Below are 18,578 nucleotides of genomic sequence, written 5' to 3'. Positions count from 1 at the left end.
TGCAGTATAATCAGTACAGTACATTAAAGCTCAGTTCTGTATGTCACATTACAGACAATAATTACAGTAACTATTTTTATTAGTAGCCTAGATAATTGCTAAGACATTCTTAAATACATCATGAATCATTGCGAAAACTGTTAAGGTGACTGGTTGACATCTATATGAATGTGACGGCTGCCCTCTCCCTCAGATTTTTGAGGCTACTCAAATGCAACTTTCCAGACATCTTTTTTCTCTTTACAACTCCAGATCTGTAGAGCCAACGTTTCAACAGTAGTAAATATAAAAATACTTCTATATACATGTAATTTAACATTGTGGCAAAGGAAAATGAAAATTTCACTGACCAAAATTGGGCAGATTAATTCTGGCAGTTTAAAATAATTTGGAAAATTTATAGCAGGCGATTTGAACGATTTTGTTTTTATTTCTAAAGGTATATTTACTTTTGAAAAGATTATTTTCACTGTAATACAAATTATATACTCGTAGGTTCCCTTGTAGGTTTTAATCCTCTTTATTTTATTGCTTCATTTTCGTGTATTGTCTGCCAAAAGTTGAAAAAAAAACACGTCCTCTCCAAAATGCAGTGAAAACTAGTCCAACACACTTGATCCTACAAGTAAATTGTGGAAAGCACCTTGATCTTCAGTGCAGGAATCGGGTGCTAATAATTCAAATAATTAGACCATTGTACAGGCGTAGACCTAATCCGTTGAAATATCTTTGTCGGTGGAAGTTCAATATCTTCCTGCATTTAATACTCCTTATCTTCAAATCCTTCACTTTCTATTTCTAAATCACTACCACCACTGCTGTAGCTATCAGTTTCATCGATATAACCTCCTAAATCAACACATTTGTCCTGCAAATATGGTATTTCCTCATGAGTAACACAACCCACTGCTCACCATGCCACCATTTGTGTTTACCTCAAATGCGACCTTGAAGTGATACGTGTGTCGCATATTTCCAAAGATTACTAAACATTAAGATACATAGCAATCTTTTCTAATTACTCTGTGCTAAGAGTGCCAACATTTAACTATAAAATTCACCAAGAGATGGCAGACATATATGCCCATAAAACACAGGTACAAGCTAGTACGATATATGATGCAATGAAATTTTTTTCTTCTCGCTGAAACTTAGTATGATATATTAGGTAGGGGGTTAAAATAGTTACGCTTAAAATGGTGCCCCAAGGTGTAGGGGTAGCGTGCCTGCCTCTTGCCTGGAGGCCCTAGGTTTGATTCCTGGCCAGGTCAGGTATTTTCACTCAGCCCATGTCATTACAATTGAGAAGCTATCTGACGGTGAGATGGCGGCTATGGTCTACAAAGTCAAGAATAACAGTCAAGAGGATTCCACGTCACCTCATAATTTGCAGGCCTTCGTGGTGTATAGCGCCAGGGGATTATACTGTGAAGATGATTTGTATCTGAACCTTCCTTCTACAATCTTCTATTCCTTACTGTATTGTTAAACTCTTTGTGGTGTATAGGTTTTTTAAACCCTTTATAATCTCCACCTGTACTACCCAGGTAACTGTCATTACTTTCTCCTTATTCCTTTGTAAGCTATTAATACTTTCTGTCTTTTCTGTATTAAGGCAAAACTTGTCACATGTAACAATTATGTTTCTTATTTTCCAGTGGGCTGCGTTGGACACTTGCCCAGTTAGTCATGCAGAAGTCCAAGTTAGGTCTGTCGAACCCACTGGATATGGTTTATCATGTACAGCCATGGATGATTGTGTCAGTATTACCATTTGCTGTGGCTTTTGAAGGTGTGTATTTTAAACCTTTCCCTCTACATATCTACCAACCCTTCCGATCTACCCAGAAACTTTCCGTTTCTTAACTCGTCTTCTGATTTTTATTTTATTTTATAGTTTTTCCTATTTTTGACCGGTATAACCTCCAGTGCCGGCCCCACGGTGTAGGGGTAGCATGCCTGCCTCTTACTCGGAGGCTCCGGGTTCGATTCCCGGCCAGGTCAGGGATTTTTACCCGCATCTGAGGGCTGGTTCGAGGTCCACTCAACCTACGTGATTACAGTTGAGGAGCTATCTGACGGTGAGATGGCGGCCCCGCTTTAGAAAGCCAAGAATAATTGCCGATAGGATCCGTCTTGCTGACCACAGGACACCTCATAATCTGCAGGTCGCTTGGTAGGCCATGGCCCTTCGGGACGGTTGCACCATGGGGTTTGGTTTTATAACCTCCAGTACGATCAATACTCTTCCTATAGGATAAATTCTTACATGGTTGTGTAAATTGCGCAACCTCATTTTCAAGCGTATTTATTTGATGTTTTATTTCGAGAGTGTTTTATCTGTCGCCTTTGTGTATCGTGTTTCCTGCTCACCACAGCAGCGCGTGAGCGTTATACAGCTGGGGATTCGAGACGGCAATCGTCCTGCAAGCTCTGTGCATAGTTTCGTTGGTGTTGTAGGCCACGCATTTTTTCTTGCGTTTCAGTGCCCCCCCCCTGTCAAAGTCTTGTATCCATAATGTATGGGACATATTAAATTGTTTTGTATGTGGTAGTTTTGCATGTTTCAGTGCATAATTTTGAGTTGAATGTATTGCAGGGAATTCTGTTGGTGACAGTTTCTGGTATTTTCTCTTCTCATTATGGTCAAAAAATATAACAAGTGTTATCTCTAAGTGTTCAGAGATACCTATAAATTTCCTTTCACTTTACCGTCTAATAAAGCAAAATATTATGCATTTTGTTGCATGTGTTGGGGTGACAAAAAATATTCGTATGTGTCGTAAATGAGAATGATTAGGTACATTTTCTTGCAACCATTTTTATGTTTTCTTAGTTTAAGATTTTGAATTTAATGGTCGATTTGCATTGGAAATATATATATGTATGCTTTTTATCCTGACTTTTTTCACCTAAACCGTGTGCAATATGTGTGATGAAATCCAAGAATTAAAAATCTTCGTATTTTGTATTTCTGAAAGTTGGCAGGTATGCCTCTAATTTACTTCTGTTGTTTAGAGATAGTCTGTGTTAAATTAATTTGCTTAGCATGTAAACATTTTCTCATTAACTGACGATCAACAGCGTTACAGTAAAACCTCGTTAATTCAAAGGCATTGGACACAAAAATCGGACTTCGAATTACGTGATTTCGAATTAACCGCCAAATCGTAATTCAGAAATGCCAACCCTTGCGCCGTCGCAATGTATCCTAAGACCCGTTACTGCATGCAGTTAGCCTTGGTTCACAGTTTAAATCTTTCAAATTGCCATGTAAAATAAAGAGAACTATTTCCAAAATGTATCCATCCAACAAGGTGCATTTACAGTATTCAAATAATGCACTTGGATAACTCACTGGCAAACATAACCTCACGCAATGAAATTGAAAAAAAAAGAAAGAATGATTCAAAGACGAGAAATCTATACTGGCTTCTCTGTGCAAGTGTGTTATTTATTGGATTACTGTACTGGATGCATTTTACATATCTTGTACTTGCATGGAAAGTACCCAATCCCCTTAAAACATCCGTGGTTTATCGAACTTTCCTACGACGAGGGGAGGAAGTCTCTTCGCTTCCGTCTGCATTACAACATAGTACAGTGACTATCCTTATATGATTTCCCGCCATGGCACTTGTCCATGGCCGCTTTTTCTCGTAATTTAGAAATGGCAACTCTTGTCGCGTCACAAAGTATTCTAAGACCCATTAATGCATGGAGTCACCCTGATTCTCAGTTTAAACCTTTCAAATACCATGGAAAACACTATTTACAAAATGTATCCAGCAAGATGCATTTACATTATTCAAATAATGCACTTGGATAAAACACTGGCAAACATAACCTCACGCAACAAAAGAAAAAAATTCAAAGATGAGGACAAATTATGCTGGCTCTCCTATGCAAATGCTTTATCTCTTGGATTACTATACCATTTGCATTTTTAGTACTTGCACGGAAAGTGCCTGACACCCTTAAAACATCGTGGCTTATTGAACTTTCATATGACTAGGGAAGGAAGTCTCTTGCTTCTGTGTGCATTGTAGTACAGTACAGTGACCCGTACCCTTGTACGATTTCCCGGCTGGCACTTCTCTCCTTAAAACCGTAAGTCCGTTTGGGCTCGGCATTAAAGAAATAAAAAATGCAGTTACATCGGCTCTGACAGTATCCTTTGGTGCATACGAATTGATTATATGAGCCATGCTTTTCGCTAACTGTGGGCATCGTCAGTGTTTGCGGATTACGTTTCTCCGCACACTGCCTGCTACGTGATATTGTGGCATTCCTCAAAATGCTGAATACAAAAGAATTACTATTTCACTCGAACTTAGCACTTATGAAGCACACTGTAGACACACCAAAGTGAGTGAAAGTAGGTAAAGCTAGCCCTGCCCGGAAGACGCGTTCGTTCATGACGCTTAGACATTGTGAATTTACAATACTCTGTAAAATCTATTTTTGTAAAATGTAAAGGCAGTTTCGAATTAAAAGTGTGAATTTTGGTAATGGGACCGACATTGTTCTTTGAATTACGAATGATCCATATTTCGAATTAAACAATTTAAATAACATGCAAAACCGTACCTCATGTTTTAGGGAACAAGAGCTTCTTCGAATTAGGCGAGATTTTGAATTAACCGATTTCGAATTATCAAGGTTCTACTGTATATCTTTCGTGCCAGGGCTAATAAAGACACAAATTAATTAATTAATTAATTAATTTTGACTCTCCAGACGAATCCATATTAAGGAAAAACTATCTCCCAAAATGTTACGAAGAAACTTTACAGAGAATTCGGGCAGTATGTGATAGCGAAAAACTGTGGGTGAGCATTGACGAAATCACTGATTCAAGTGGCAAAAAAGTAGGAAATGTTGTAGTTGGTTGTGTTGAAGAATGGAAAAACTGCTGGTGAACATTCTCATATGCTAGCGTGTAAAGAAATGCTTGCTGCAAACCATGTCACTGTAGTTCAGTTATTCAATGAAGCCATGCACTTACTTTGGCCAAAAGGTATAAAATACGACCATGTATTGCTTTTCCTTACTGATAGTGCAGCTTACATGAAAAAGGCAGCCGAAGGCCTTCCGGTAAGCTTTCCGAAAATGATACACGTAACTTGCGTTGTTCATGCTCTACACAGATTATGTGAAACTGCGGGCTCAGTATCCTCAAGTGGATAAATTGGTGTCTAATGGCAAAAAAAGTCTTCGTAAAAGCACCCTCAAGAATCGATCTTTTTAAAGAGATCAACCGGATCTTTAGCTTCCTGTTCTGCCTATTATGCGGTGGGGTGCTTTTATGAAGACTTTTTTTCGAAAGTTTTGCATCCGTTGTGAATGCACTAGATAAAAACGACACATCATCAATTGAGATTCTTCAGGAGATACTGAAAGACAGCTCTTTGAAAAATGATTTGCTGTATATCTTTCGTGCCAGGGCTAATCTAAGCTTTTTGTCTAAAACTATAAACATAGTTGAAAAATCCACTAACCTGTTGTCCGAAACAGTGAAGGAAGTGCTCGCTGTTGAAAATAAATTAGATTCACTCCCAGCTTCGCAGGTACAGGGACTGTTGAAGGTCAGATATCAAAATTTGTTCAAGAAAAACAGAGGATTTCAAACAATGTGCCAAATTTCTAATGTATTAGAGGGTGCTTATGTTGGCGAAATTGATAGCGTTAGTGTTGGTGACATTCCTCTCTTTAACTATGTACGTCTGACTTCCTGTGTTATGGAACGATCGTTTTCACAGTGTAAGGCGTTCTTTAGAGATAATCGGCATGCATTTGTGATGGACAATTTGGAGATGACCTTTGTTGTTCACTGCATTTCTGAGACTACTTCTAGCAACTAATATTCCAGCATGTGATGGGTGAGGATGAACTGGTACCATTTTCTCAAAGATGATAGGTTGCTTTTTCCATATTTAAACAAAACATTACCTTTAAAAAACAAAAACATTCATAATATCTACTCTGGCATATAAAAAATTAATATACCATACTGCACGTTTCCATACACAGACACCAATTTGCCTTAAGCAGCACGTTTGGTAGCACCATATTCTAATACAAAACGTTATACTTATTTACTTCTTGAGCGCGAGTAGTTATGTGATATTTAAAGGAAAATAATTTTAATTTGTTATCACATATTTTAAAGTTTTTCAGCACATAAAAAAATTAATATTTTTCACATTTTTAGCACATAAAAATCTGCTCCCTAGTGATTTGCAATTTTTCGTTTTTCTAGTTGCTTTACGTCGCACCGACACAGATAGGTCTTATGGCAAGGATGGGACAGGGAAGGACTAGGGAGTGGGAGGGAAGCGGCCGTGGCCTTAATTAAGGTACAGCCCCAGCATTTGCCTGGTGTGAAAATGGGAAACCACGGAAAACCATTTTCAGGTCTGCCGACAGTGGGGTTCGAACCTACTATCTCCCGAATACTGGATACCGGCTGCACTTAAGCGACTGCAGCTATCGAGCTCGGTGATTTGCAATAATACTTGGATATTTTTATTGGCCCCTGTGCATATGTTTTCATATTTGTTGTTTGGTGTTTTTCAAACCTTTCAGTGCACTTGTTATTTTATAAGCTCCAGCAGAAAAGGTTTTCATATTTGTTCTCTCGTGTTTTCACACATTTTAATACTTTCCTCTCATTTTTAGAAATGTTAGATATACAGTAGTTTTCACTGTACTTGCGGATTCAAGACGTAAAATGTCCTCTTGTCTGAAAGAAAAAGACTTGTCTAGTTTTTCCATATCCCTGTCGGGACAGGTTTTTTTCTTGTACATATTCAGTAGTACGTTTTCTGTTTTCTCGCTTAACACATTCATTTTTCTTGTCCCCTGCAGAAACGTCTTAACGAGGTTTTACTGATCTAATGTCTGATATAGAACCAGCACTGACTTGCTGGAGGAAGCAGGCAGGCCATGTAAACAGATGAGTGGATAGGGAACAAGCACTGACTTGTTGTAGGAAGCAGCCAATGAAACAAGGGAGTTGTAGGGAACGGGGGAGAGAAAGGGTGTCTAAGGTGGGGCTGAAGGATGCGGAAAGAAAGACTGCTAATGAGAGGGAATTTAAAGAGATTACAAAAGAGAGAATTCATTTTATCTGTGACATTACTGAAGATAGGAATTGAAAGGTCAAATAAAATGTTTGATTTCTCTGAAATTTCATTTAGATTGAAGTTAGGATTGAAAAACTGTTCCAGGTGGATAAAAAAAATTCTGTAATATTGAGGGGGGGCCTTTTTTGTATAACTTCGAGAATTTTCATGTCTTGGTTGATATTAGTGAACTTATGCTGTCCCATGGCCAAAAATGTTATATTTCAGTGCATTAAAATGCTCTAAGTATCTTGTACGGAAGGTCCTACCTGTTTGACCGACATGAGATGCGTCACAATTACGGTGGAACCTCGATTCTCCGTTTTTGGAGGGACCCCGGGAAAACGGAATATCCGGGAACGAATTAACCATCAAGAATTTGGTTAAATGTCACAAAAAATGAAATATATATTTTTATAATCCTACAAACACTCCTAAACAAAACCAAACTACAGTCCCAATGGACCTTCCATCTATCGAGCGACCGCTGCTCATCCCAAAAGCCTGCAGATTACAAGGTGAGACATGGTCAGTGTAACGAATCCTCTCGCTTGTTATTCCTGGCTCGCTAGACCAAGGTCGCAATCTCACCAGTCGATAGTTCCTCAATTAAAGGTAATCGTAGAATGCGTGACCTGGCAATCGAACCTACGCCCTCCGGGTGAGAGACAAGGAAGTTAGACCGCGGGGCCGGTTTCAAACTTTAATTACCGGTACACGACTTAAAAATCTCAAAACTTTACATTCAGTTTTACCGGGGAAACTTTATTAGAGAAAAAAATATCATGAAAACTTCAGAAGTTAGTTATTTGTGACCTTGAGCTCAGCAGGAAAGCATGCTCGCTGTACAAGTCGGTATGGGTGCGAAATGCTCCAAACTTTTTAAATGTAACGTGCGCAAATAAAACGACTGCGGTTTTTATAACATTTTAACACAAAACATGAAATTCCCAGTCTTATATTAGGACCAAAACAGTAATAGGCAGTCCCAAAACCTCCCATGACTTTATGTAAGATGCAACATCTGTTGTGGTCTCGATAACTTAATCGTATACAATGATATTAAAATACTAAATTTGTGTTAAGAAGGGGCAGTTTCGATACCTGCCTGAAAGCCCAGTGACTATACAATGCCCTAAGGGAAGTGCCGAAAACCTGTTCGGCGATACAATGGAAAGTTTTTTTTTTTTTTTTTTTTTTTTAAACAACAAAAAGCCATCTAAACCTGGACATAGTGTAGACGTTTTGCAAGTACGAACATTTGATGAAACTCGTTTTGCCTTGAAGTAGAGCTGTCAAAATGCGCTCTGTCTCCTTCCAGTTGTTGTGTCCACTCTCTGCGTTATAATTTCCGAGGATTCTCTAAACAGTACCACCCAATTGCGATGCTGAGATGATCCCTTATGCAAGTTCACCGCCGATCGCTTTTCCAGTACAGTACTTCCTCTAATTATCGCAATGACGGGACGTTAACACCAAGATCCGTAAGTATGCCATAGCCATCCTTTTGTGAGATACAGTTTCTTGAAAAATGCGTGATCGAGGATTTAGCGTTGATGGGACTGAAATTTCTGGACGGTTGAACTGGAAAATAGTTTCTACAAGGAACGGATAATGCAGGATTTTTACAACGTGATTTAATTAGGATGCTCGCAGGACCACGTAATTTGAACGAATAATACGGGAAAATGTAGTTTCTGGGAACGTATAATCTAGGTTCTACTGTATTACAATTGAGTCTATAAACACCGGACTGGGTGAACTTGTTGCTTTGATTAATAGAATTGGTATTGTGTAAAATATGTGTTTCTGTTTCAAGTTTTGAAGGCTATTTTTATGTCATGCTTTTAAAACGTGTTTGTGATTTGGTAGACTTGTTTATTATTAAACGAAAAGTAGATAAAAAATTGTGAGTTTTTCTTTTGTTAAGGTGGTTGAAGGTCGGTGTTTATGTTTATTAATGGTTTTTCTCGATAAAAGAGCTGTTTCGTGTCGGTAGATTTACTGGCACGTAGAAGAACTCCTGCGGGACTAAATTTCGGCACCTCGGCGTCTCCGAAGACCGTAAAAGTAGTTAGTGGGACGTAAAGCAAATAACATTATTATTATTATTATTATTATTATTATTATTATTATTATTATTATTATTAAAAGAGCTGTTGTAGCCATTCAATTCAGCTGTATCCCTACTGTGAATTGTGTTTAATTCATTTTTATGTTCTTTGTTAGACAGCAGGATACTAAAAGCACGGTGTACCATACTATGGTATGCTGCACATTTATGGGCATGCGGGTGTATGGAATAGTAATGGATTGTTTTAGCAGTTTGCGTTGGTTTTCTAAAAATCTTGTAGCTCAATGAACCAGGTTGTCTGATGATAGATCTAAATAATTGAGTTTTTTGTCATTCTCTGGTTTTAGTGTAAACTTGATATGTGGGTCAATATGATTAAGATTGGATAGAGTGGTGATGGCATCAGTTGCACTATCATATTATCATAAGAAGATCATAACCATAATTTTTGTTGTTATATGTATTTTAATGTTATAAATATTCCTGCAACATTTTCTTTGTCTGGTATACATATGTTTTAGTTATCACATAATCTGTTTAATTTCTATTTGGCTGAAAATAGCTAAGTGACCGAGACTAGTCCCAAGACTGATGTAATATAATTTACTTGATATACTTATTTCTTATAATTGCACTTAAATACGAAACAAAAATGAAATTTATAACTTGTAATTAAGTCGCCAATGTTAAATTCCCATTGTGACTAAAGGTGTGGTTTTGTTAGACTGCACAGCTTGTTTCCAAAGTTATTTTGAACACTTTTCTGAATGGTCATATCACTGTCACTCCTTACACCACATAGTTCAAGGTTTAGGATAACAAATGGCGCACAAATCTAAAAATCAATATTTCTTGCCCTACCCGCATTTTTCCTTTGTAGCGTAAAAGAAGGTATGGTTTTCTGGTATAAAGCATTTTTGTAACTTTAAATATAAGCTACTCATTACACCAGACTTACTCAGCGACAGTGAAAGAGCTAAAACTCTACATGCTAATGTTTACTGCCATATTAAAACACAACACACAATGCAACTTAACTTTTGCTGCAGCATTTCTTACAACATAAGATACTGCATAATTATGGTAAATCGAGAAATTCGAAAAGTCTTAAGAAGTGGTTTAAAGTATGTTAAGTCCCTGCATAAAACATAAAATGTTCAGAATCCATCTACACTTACCAGCAAAAAAGCGAAACGCTACGTATTTTAGACAAAATTTAATGTTAGTCCATTTTGAATCTTGTATAAATTAAATGTTATGACATTACAACAATATGGCTATGTATCGTAAGTTAATTAGCCCATTTGAGAAGTTTCGGCGCATAATTTATAAGCATTATTGATCGTGACAATCACAACACCAATATTGCTGTATCCCGCCTTTGGACAAGAATAACCACAAACAGCTGTCTTAAGGTTTATTGCTGCTAATTCTCCTGCCGCATTATTTTTTGTGGACATTGCGGCTTGCCTAAAACGGTTAGTCTCGCTTCTAAGTCAGGCCATAATGGCTCTTTCACGCTGTATATTCTACCCAGGAAGAGATAGCCTTTCAACTTCAAAAACTGTACCATATGTATATATTTTGACATTAAGCATTACATTTTATTAGAATAGTGGCATTCTTGTAGTGTTTTTATTCTGTACAGTCGCTATTGAATAAGCAAGTTCATCAACAGCTAACGATGACCTATTTAACAGGTCAAAACCGGTAGTGTGTTTTAATGTAATTTAAATTATTAGACACTTTGTATAATAAAGTATTGGTTAGGTGGAAAACTCTCATCCTTCATACTTGTGTGATCACATAACCTGGCTAGAAGGTCATGAATCTGCTGTACCAATGGGTGTTGCAGGAAACAGGTGTCAATAGAATGTACCAGCTAGTTAAGTTCTCTGCAAACAGAGCTTCTAAGATGGCAGAAACTCCACAGTATACACGCTACATACACTAGGAAGCGAGATCGTCATGCTTATATTATTGGTGATGAAAGAGCAACCCACATTTTCTTCGATCATAGAAGAAATGTGGTCGTCAACTGATTCCAGAATATCATTGGTCATTGGCTCTTTATGCTATATTCTACAGGAGGGCAAATGTAGACTAGTAGTGGAAATAGTAGGTTTACTTGCTTATATTAGTAAATAGGCCTTTTTCCTAGAAACCCTGTCATCAACTTGCTGAATTTTGAGAAAATATTCTGCATTACCACTGTTTGCACTTGAAAGGGACTTGTATTATTTGTGTTTCTAGGTAAATTGGTTGCTACCAGCTGCCAAGTGTTCCGGTATTATGATGTCCATGTCGTGCTGAGAACTGTGTGGAAAGTACTGTTCGGCTCTGTAGTTGCATTCCTTATGGAAAATGCTGAATTCCTAGTTGTGAGTCAGACTTCAAGTCTCACCCTTTCAGTTGCAGGAATTTGTAAGGTATAGTATCTAAAATTATCTGTAGAATGGGCTTGCTTTGTATCAAATAAGCCTTATGTGTGTACCATCTCTATCATCAAGCATGGGCAGCCTGCGCTACAGTAACTCACAGTTTACTGTACACCATTTAACCTCGTTGGTGGGTCTGCCTTACAAAGGCTGCACCAGGCTAGCAGTAGCCACTCACCGGGTGAGTTGGCCGTGCAGTTAGGGATGCGCAGCTGAGAGTTTGCATCTGGGAGATAGTGGGTTTGAATCCTACTGTCGACAGTCCTGAAGAATGGTTTTCCATGGTATCCCATTTTTTCAAATGGTTTTACGTCGTACCAACACAAATAGGTCTTGCGGCAACGATGGGACAGGAAAGGCCTATGAGTTGGAAGAAAGCGGCCATGGCCTTAATTAAAGTACAGCCTGGTGTGAAAATGGAAAACCATCTTCAGGGCTGCCGACAGTGGGATTCGAACCCACTATCTCCCAGATGCAAGCTCTCAGCTGTGCACCCCTAACCACAATGCCAACTTGTCTGGTTTTTCCCATTTTTACACCAGGCAAATGCTGGGGCTATACCTTAATTAAGGCCATGGCTGCTTCCTTTCCACTCCTAGGCCTTTCCTATCCCATCATCGCCATAAGACCTGTCTGTATCGGTGCGATGTAAAGGAAATTGTAAAAAGAAGTAGCCACTCAAAATAATAATAATTATTATTAATAACATTGCCAGTGTAATTATTTCAATAGACCTCTTAACAAACAAGAGTGCTCGATCAGAGTATTTTGTTCGGACACTTCCAACCACATTTTTTAAGTACTACCCTCAACAACTGAGTAACGAGTCAGAAATGCTTGAAGTCAATCAATCAATCAATCAATCAATACTGATCTGCATTTAGGGCAGTCGCCCAGGTGGCAGATTCCCTATCTGTTGCTTTCCTAGCCTTTTCCGAAATGATTTCAAAGAAATTGGAAATTTATTGAACATCTCCCTTGGTAAGTTATTCCAATCCCTAACTCCCCTTCCTATAAATGAATATTTGCCCCAGTTTATCCTCTTGAATTCCAACTTTATCTTCATATTGTGATCCTTCCTACTTTTATAAACGCCATTCAAACCTATTCGTCTACTAATGTCATTCCACGCCATCTCTCCGCTGACAGCTCGGAACATACCACTTAAACTGTATATAGGATAATATCTTTTGTTTATTTCCACCTATTCAATATATTACACTCTCCGCAAAAAGCCTTACCTCAGATTCCACTCCTTTACTCATATCATTTATATATATAAGAAAACATAAAGGTCCGATAACACTGCCCTGAGGAAGTCCCCTCTCAACTATATACAGTTTATGAAACTTTCAATACGGACGAAAAATGATTTTCATCACTTGTAACATACCACTTAGCCGAGCAGCTCTTCTTCTTTCTCTCAATTCTTCCCAACCCAAACATTGCAACATTTTTGTAACACTACTCTTTTGTCGGAAATCACCCAGAACAAATCGAGCTGCTTTTCTTTGGATTTTTTCCAGTTCTTGAATCAGGTAATCCTGGTGAGGGTCCCATACACTGGAACCATACTCTAGTTGGGGTCTTACCAGAGACTTATATGCACTCTCCTTTACATCCTTACTACAACCCCTAAACACCCTCATAACCATGTGTAGAGATCGGTACCCTTTATTTACAGTCCCATTTATGTGATTACCCCAGTGAAGCTCTTTCCTTATATTAACACCTAGATACTTACAATGATCCCCAAAAGGAACTTTCACCCCATCAACACAGTAATTAAAACTGAGAGGACTTTTCCTATTTGTGAAACTCACAACCCGACTTTTAGCCCCGTTTATCAACATACCATTGCCTGCTGTCCATCTCACAACATTTTCGAGGTCACGTTGCAGTTGCTCACAATCTTGTAACTTATTTATCACTCTATAGAGAATAACATCATCCGCAAAAAGCCTTACCTCCGATTCCACTCCTTTACTCATATCATTTATATATATAAGAAAACATAAAGGTCCGATAACACTGCCCTGAGGAAGTCCCCTCTCAACTATTACAGGGTCAGACAAAGCTTCACCTACTCTAACTCTCTGAGATCTATTTTCTAGAAATATAGCAACTCATTCAGTCACTCTTTTGTCTAGTCCAATTGCACTCATTTTTGCCAGTAGTCTCCCATGATCCACCCTATCAAATGCTTTAGACATGTCAATCGCGATACAGTCCATTTGACCTCCAGAATCCAAGATATCTGCTATATCTTGCTGGAATCCTACAAGTTGAGCTTCAGTGGAATAACCTTTCCTAAAACCGAATTGCCTTCTATCGAACCAGTTATTAATTTCACAAACATGTCTAATATAATCAGAAAGAATGCCTTCCCAAAGCTTACATACAATGCATGTCAAACTTACTGGCCTGTAATTTTCAGCTTTATGTCTATCACCTTTTTCTTTATACACAGGGACTACTATAGCAATTCTCCATTATCTGGTATAGCTCCTTCGACCAAACAATAATCAAATAAGTACTTCAGATATGGCACTACATTCCAACCCATTGTCTTTAGTATATCCCCAGAAATCTGATCAATTCCAGCCGCTTTTCTAGTTTTCAACTTTTGTATCTTATTGTAAATGTCATTGTTATCATATGTAAATTTTAATACTTCTTTGGCCTTAGTCTCTTCCTCTGTCTCGACATTATCCTTGTAACCAACAATCTTTACATACTGCTGACTGAATACTTCTGCCTTTTGAAGATCCTCACATACACACTCCCCTTGTTCATTAATTATTCCTGGAATGTCCTTCTTGGAACCTGTTTCTGCCTTAAAATACCTATACATACCCTTCCATTTTTCACTAAAATTTGTATGACTGCCAATTATGCTTGCCATCATGTTATCCTTAGCTGCCTTCTTTGCTAGATTCAATTTTCTAGTAAGTTCCTTCAATTTCTCCTTACTTCCACTTGTGTATGTTACCAACACTGCAGTTAGAAAGGCAAGTTTTGCTTGATGTGGTCATGTAGTGCATGTGATATGAATTGTATCATTAAACGTAAGGAACTTCATGAATTGTATCTGTTCATTGAGAATGCTGGTGCTTCAAGATGTAGTGTGTGTTTATACAGTAAAATTATTTCAAGAAGTTCCCACATAATAAGTTTCTCCACCTAAGGCGTGCGATAATCTCGGTCCATTGTTTCATCGCATTTAGATATACATATATTTTTTCCCGTTTAAAATGTTCTCGTATATAAAGAGTTCTTGGTTAAGCAACTCAGATTTTAGAGCCCCTTGAGATATAAAACATCCACACAGTGCAGCTTATGGTTAAAAATCTCCCATCTCCATGCAAATTGCACTTTGTATAAGACTGCACGTTTTCAGTGGGTCCCTGATATCATTGAGCCATTCCTTGCCTGCCAAGGCCATGCTGTGACGTCTCACCACCTGCTCTTGCTCACTCCCAGACATTGCGATACCACATTTGATGATATTTTGGTATCAATACTCAAGTCACAGGATATTTTGATGCTATGATAAGAGAACTAGATATTGACAATATTCCTCAGACAGCGTCAAACATGGAGATAAGGAAAGAGCAGTAACAAATTAACAATTAATAAAACCTTCATAACTTTTATATTATGTGGGTGCATTATGTACCAAGACTGCAATATCAAATAACAAGTATAATACTGATTTTGATAGTATAGTAACGTTCCTCAACGCACAAGCCATATGTCGCGTGTTCGCATGAAATTGAATAATCCTTTTATTTTTACCTTTATACGAGCTAAACCTTGTATTCTTGTGTTGTTTATAATTATAACATCACATTATCAGAACGTAGAATGAAGATGAGGAGACATGAAATCAAATTCTTGCAGGGAAAGGTACTGTTTATGTTTACATGTGCACTGAGGACAGTGTTCCTACTACCACTGCGCCTTTATCACACACCCATAGTATCTCCGAAACTTTCCCATGGACTCATTTCAGTAACTAACTTCAAACGTGCTTTTCTTTTCTTCATTACCTATAGCATGTACTGCACGGAGGGACGATTCAGCACATGATAAATATTTCTCCGTAACTATAGTCACGCAAGATAAAATTAACCTTTATGCATGATGGGACGAAGGAGGAACAGCTGTGTATGTAAGGAAGCATGATTTACTTTTCATAAAGGTTGGCAGCACTTAAGCAGAAGAAAATATTTGAATGTCCTCCAGAGCAATAGGGAGTTCATTGTTCGCACTAGAATCACATGCTCGCCATAAGACCTATCTATGTCGGTACGACGTAAAGCTGCTAACAAAAAAAAAAAATCACATGCGATAATAGTATGTAATTAGATTCTTGTGCTGCTCAAGAAAAATCATACTGTTACTGGTAAGTCTTCTGCTCATATCCAAATACACTAAAAAAGCATTTTTGATATTGGGTGTAGACTTTTTTTAAGAAACATAAAGATGTAACTACAGTAATTACTCCCATTATGCAGTCTGTTCATGTGGTGGTATGATAACTTCAAAGCTGGAATGACATATGCTGTTTATCTACTTTATTGCATTTTACATGTGTATATATCAACAAATATATTAATTATTCCATTTAGAATAATATTTTAGGTGTGAAACGTGATAGAAAATGACATTCTTGAGAGAGGAGAAGATACTGCAGGCACTTGCATTGTCAAATGAAAGTGAAGACTACAGCAAGCCTGGAGACTCAGATGAAACATTTACATTGCTGACTTTCTACTTGTATAAACCTGATGACCCGAGGGAAGAAATGGCATCAATTACAGCACCAGATTGCCATCCTACTGAACAAGACCTCCAGATGCCAAGTGCTAGTACTGTGAATATGGTGATCACATCCTTGACAACAGCAGCAGCACAACAACAAAAAAAAAAATACTTCTCACCCCATGAAATATAAAAATGTGCAGTGGAAAAAAATGTTTATTGTCAGTTTCTGCTGATAACATCTCGTTTTTAGGTTCAGAGAAGCTTCCTGATAACATATTGGAGTTGTCTTCTCAACTGCAGTTTTTTCAATATTTTTTCAGTGATAATTTGCTTGAAAAAAAATTTGTGAAGAAAGTGTACAGAAGACACCAGAAAAATCAATGAGACTATCTCCAGTGCCGATGACCTAGATGTTAGGCCCCTTTAAATAACAAAGCAGGACTATGTCCAAATGGACTGCAGAAATTTATTAGAGTTGGTGTTTTGGTGTCAATTATGCACTTGCCTAATGTACAAAGTTGTTGTAAGGAGACCCTAGTTTGCAGTATTGTAAAAGAAACTGTGCCTCTAAATGTGTTCAAGACAATCAGGCGGTACTTACACTTCAATGATTCATTGTTAGCTATACCAGCAGGTGAGCCAGGGGATGACTGACTATATAAAATTCGTCCTGTTATCAATTCCCTCAATGAAAAATTTAGAAGCATACCTCTTGAAGAATCTTTTGTCTATGGATGGGCAGCTGTGTCCAACAAATGGTCATTCATATCTCAAACAGTTCATCCAGATGAAGCCACGCAAATGGGGTTACAAACTATATGTGCTTAGTGGAGTGTCAGGATTTGCGTATAACTTGGAAGTATATACAGGCCAAGAAAATCGCGAGGGGAATCAGATCTTGGGGCAGGTGCTAATTTAGTAGAACGTTTGTGCCAAATTGTTCCTTGTAATATTCACCATAAGATTTACTTTGACAATTATTATACCACATTACCACTTTTGGTTTTTATGAAAAACCGAGGTATTTGCTGTCTTAGAACCGTACGAAGGAACAGTGTACCTGGACTGAAGTTACAGATTGAGAGTGATATGAAGAAAAATCCCAGGGGAACATGTGAAGAGTGTATTGCTAAATTTGATTCTGTTGATGTGTCTGCAGTAGCATGGAAGGACAACAAAATTGTAACACTAATGTCCACATTTGTAGGCTCGGAACCAACCAAAAAAAGTCAAAAGATTTGATAGGAAAGAAAGAAAAATTATCATTGTATACATTCTACATATGGGAGGAATCAACCTGTTGGGACTCAAATCATGGCACGTTACAGAATCATAATGAGAACTAAGAAATGGTACATTAAACTCTTCTACCATTCCTTAGATCAAATCAAATCAAAATCTCTTTATTTGCAAATGAGGTGTCTACCTCGGTGGCAAATGGTACACTAAAATACATTATTGTCAAGCACTAAATATTAAATTAACAACAGAAGAAAATTTTCCCAAAATACAATATTATACCATTTACGCTAACAATTTTTTCTATACCGGGCGAGTTGGCCGAGCGCGTAGAGGCGTGCGGCTGTGAGCTTGCATCCGGGAGATAGTAGGTTCGAATCCCACTATCGGCAGCCCTGAAAATGGTTTTCCGTGGTTTCCCATTTTCACACCAGGCAAATGCTGGGGCTGTACGTTAATAAAGGCCACGGCCGCTTCCTTCCAACTCCTAGGCCTTTCCTGTCCCATCGTCGCCATAAGACCTATCTGTGTCGGTGCGACGTAAAGCCCCTAGAAAAATAATTAATTTTCTATTAAACACACAGCTCATCCTTAATAAATTTATATTGTTTACAAAATTCTACTTATAATATCTCCTGTACTACTTACAAATTTAGTAAACTGATATACAGTATGTGTAATTACTTCAAATGATACTATACAACTGGTATAAGATTAAAATTTACATTGCATTTATTTACTTATTTTTTTACCCATTCTGGAACCTAAGTAGCATAACGACCTGCTGTGTCTTAACCAGAGCCCCTTTTGCCACCACTTTTCAGAGTTCCTGAAGGGCCTTCACAGCTACCGTAGCGGTCCCAGGGCCCTCAAAGTCCCCACTGTACTTCACCCCTACTTTGGCTGTCCAAACTCCTTGGACCAGGGGAT

At 38.0% G+C, this 18,578-nt stretch overlaps 1 protein-coding gene across 1 annotated transcript in view; it reads left to right on the top strand.

The window, feature by feature from the left end:
* Window positions 1–18,578, top strand: part of LOC136873690 (solute carrier family 35 member C2) — a 42,554-nt gene that overhangs the window by 11,361 nt on the left and 12,615 nt on the right. The window contains exons 5-6 of the mRNA XM_068228007.1: window positions 1,659–1,792; window positions 11,455–11,630. Of these exons, the coding sequence (XP_068084108.1) occupies window positions 1,659–1,792; window positions 11,455–11,630 (310 nt within the window). The remainder of the gene's footprint in view (window positions 1–1,658; window positions 1,793–11,454; window positions 11,631–18,578) is intronic.

Source organism: Anabrus simplex, chromosome 5 (genome assembly GCF_040414725.1).
Source record: "Anabrus simplex isolate iqAnaSimp1 chromosome 5, ASM4041472v1, whole genome shotgun sequence".
In the NCBI taxonomy this organism is placed as follows: Eukaryota; Metazoa; Arthropoda; class Insecta; order Orthoptera; family Tettigoniidae; genus Anabrus; species Anabrus simplex.
This window is presented reverse-complemented; position numbering and strand designations above follow the sequence as displayed.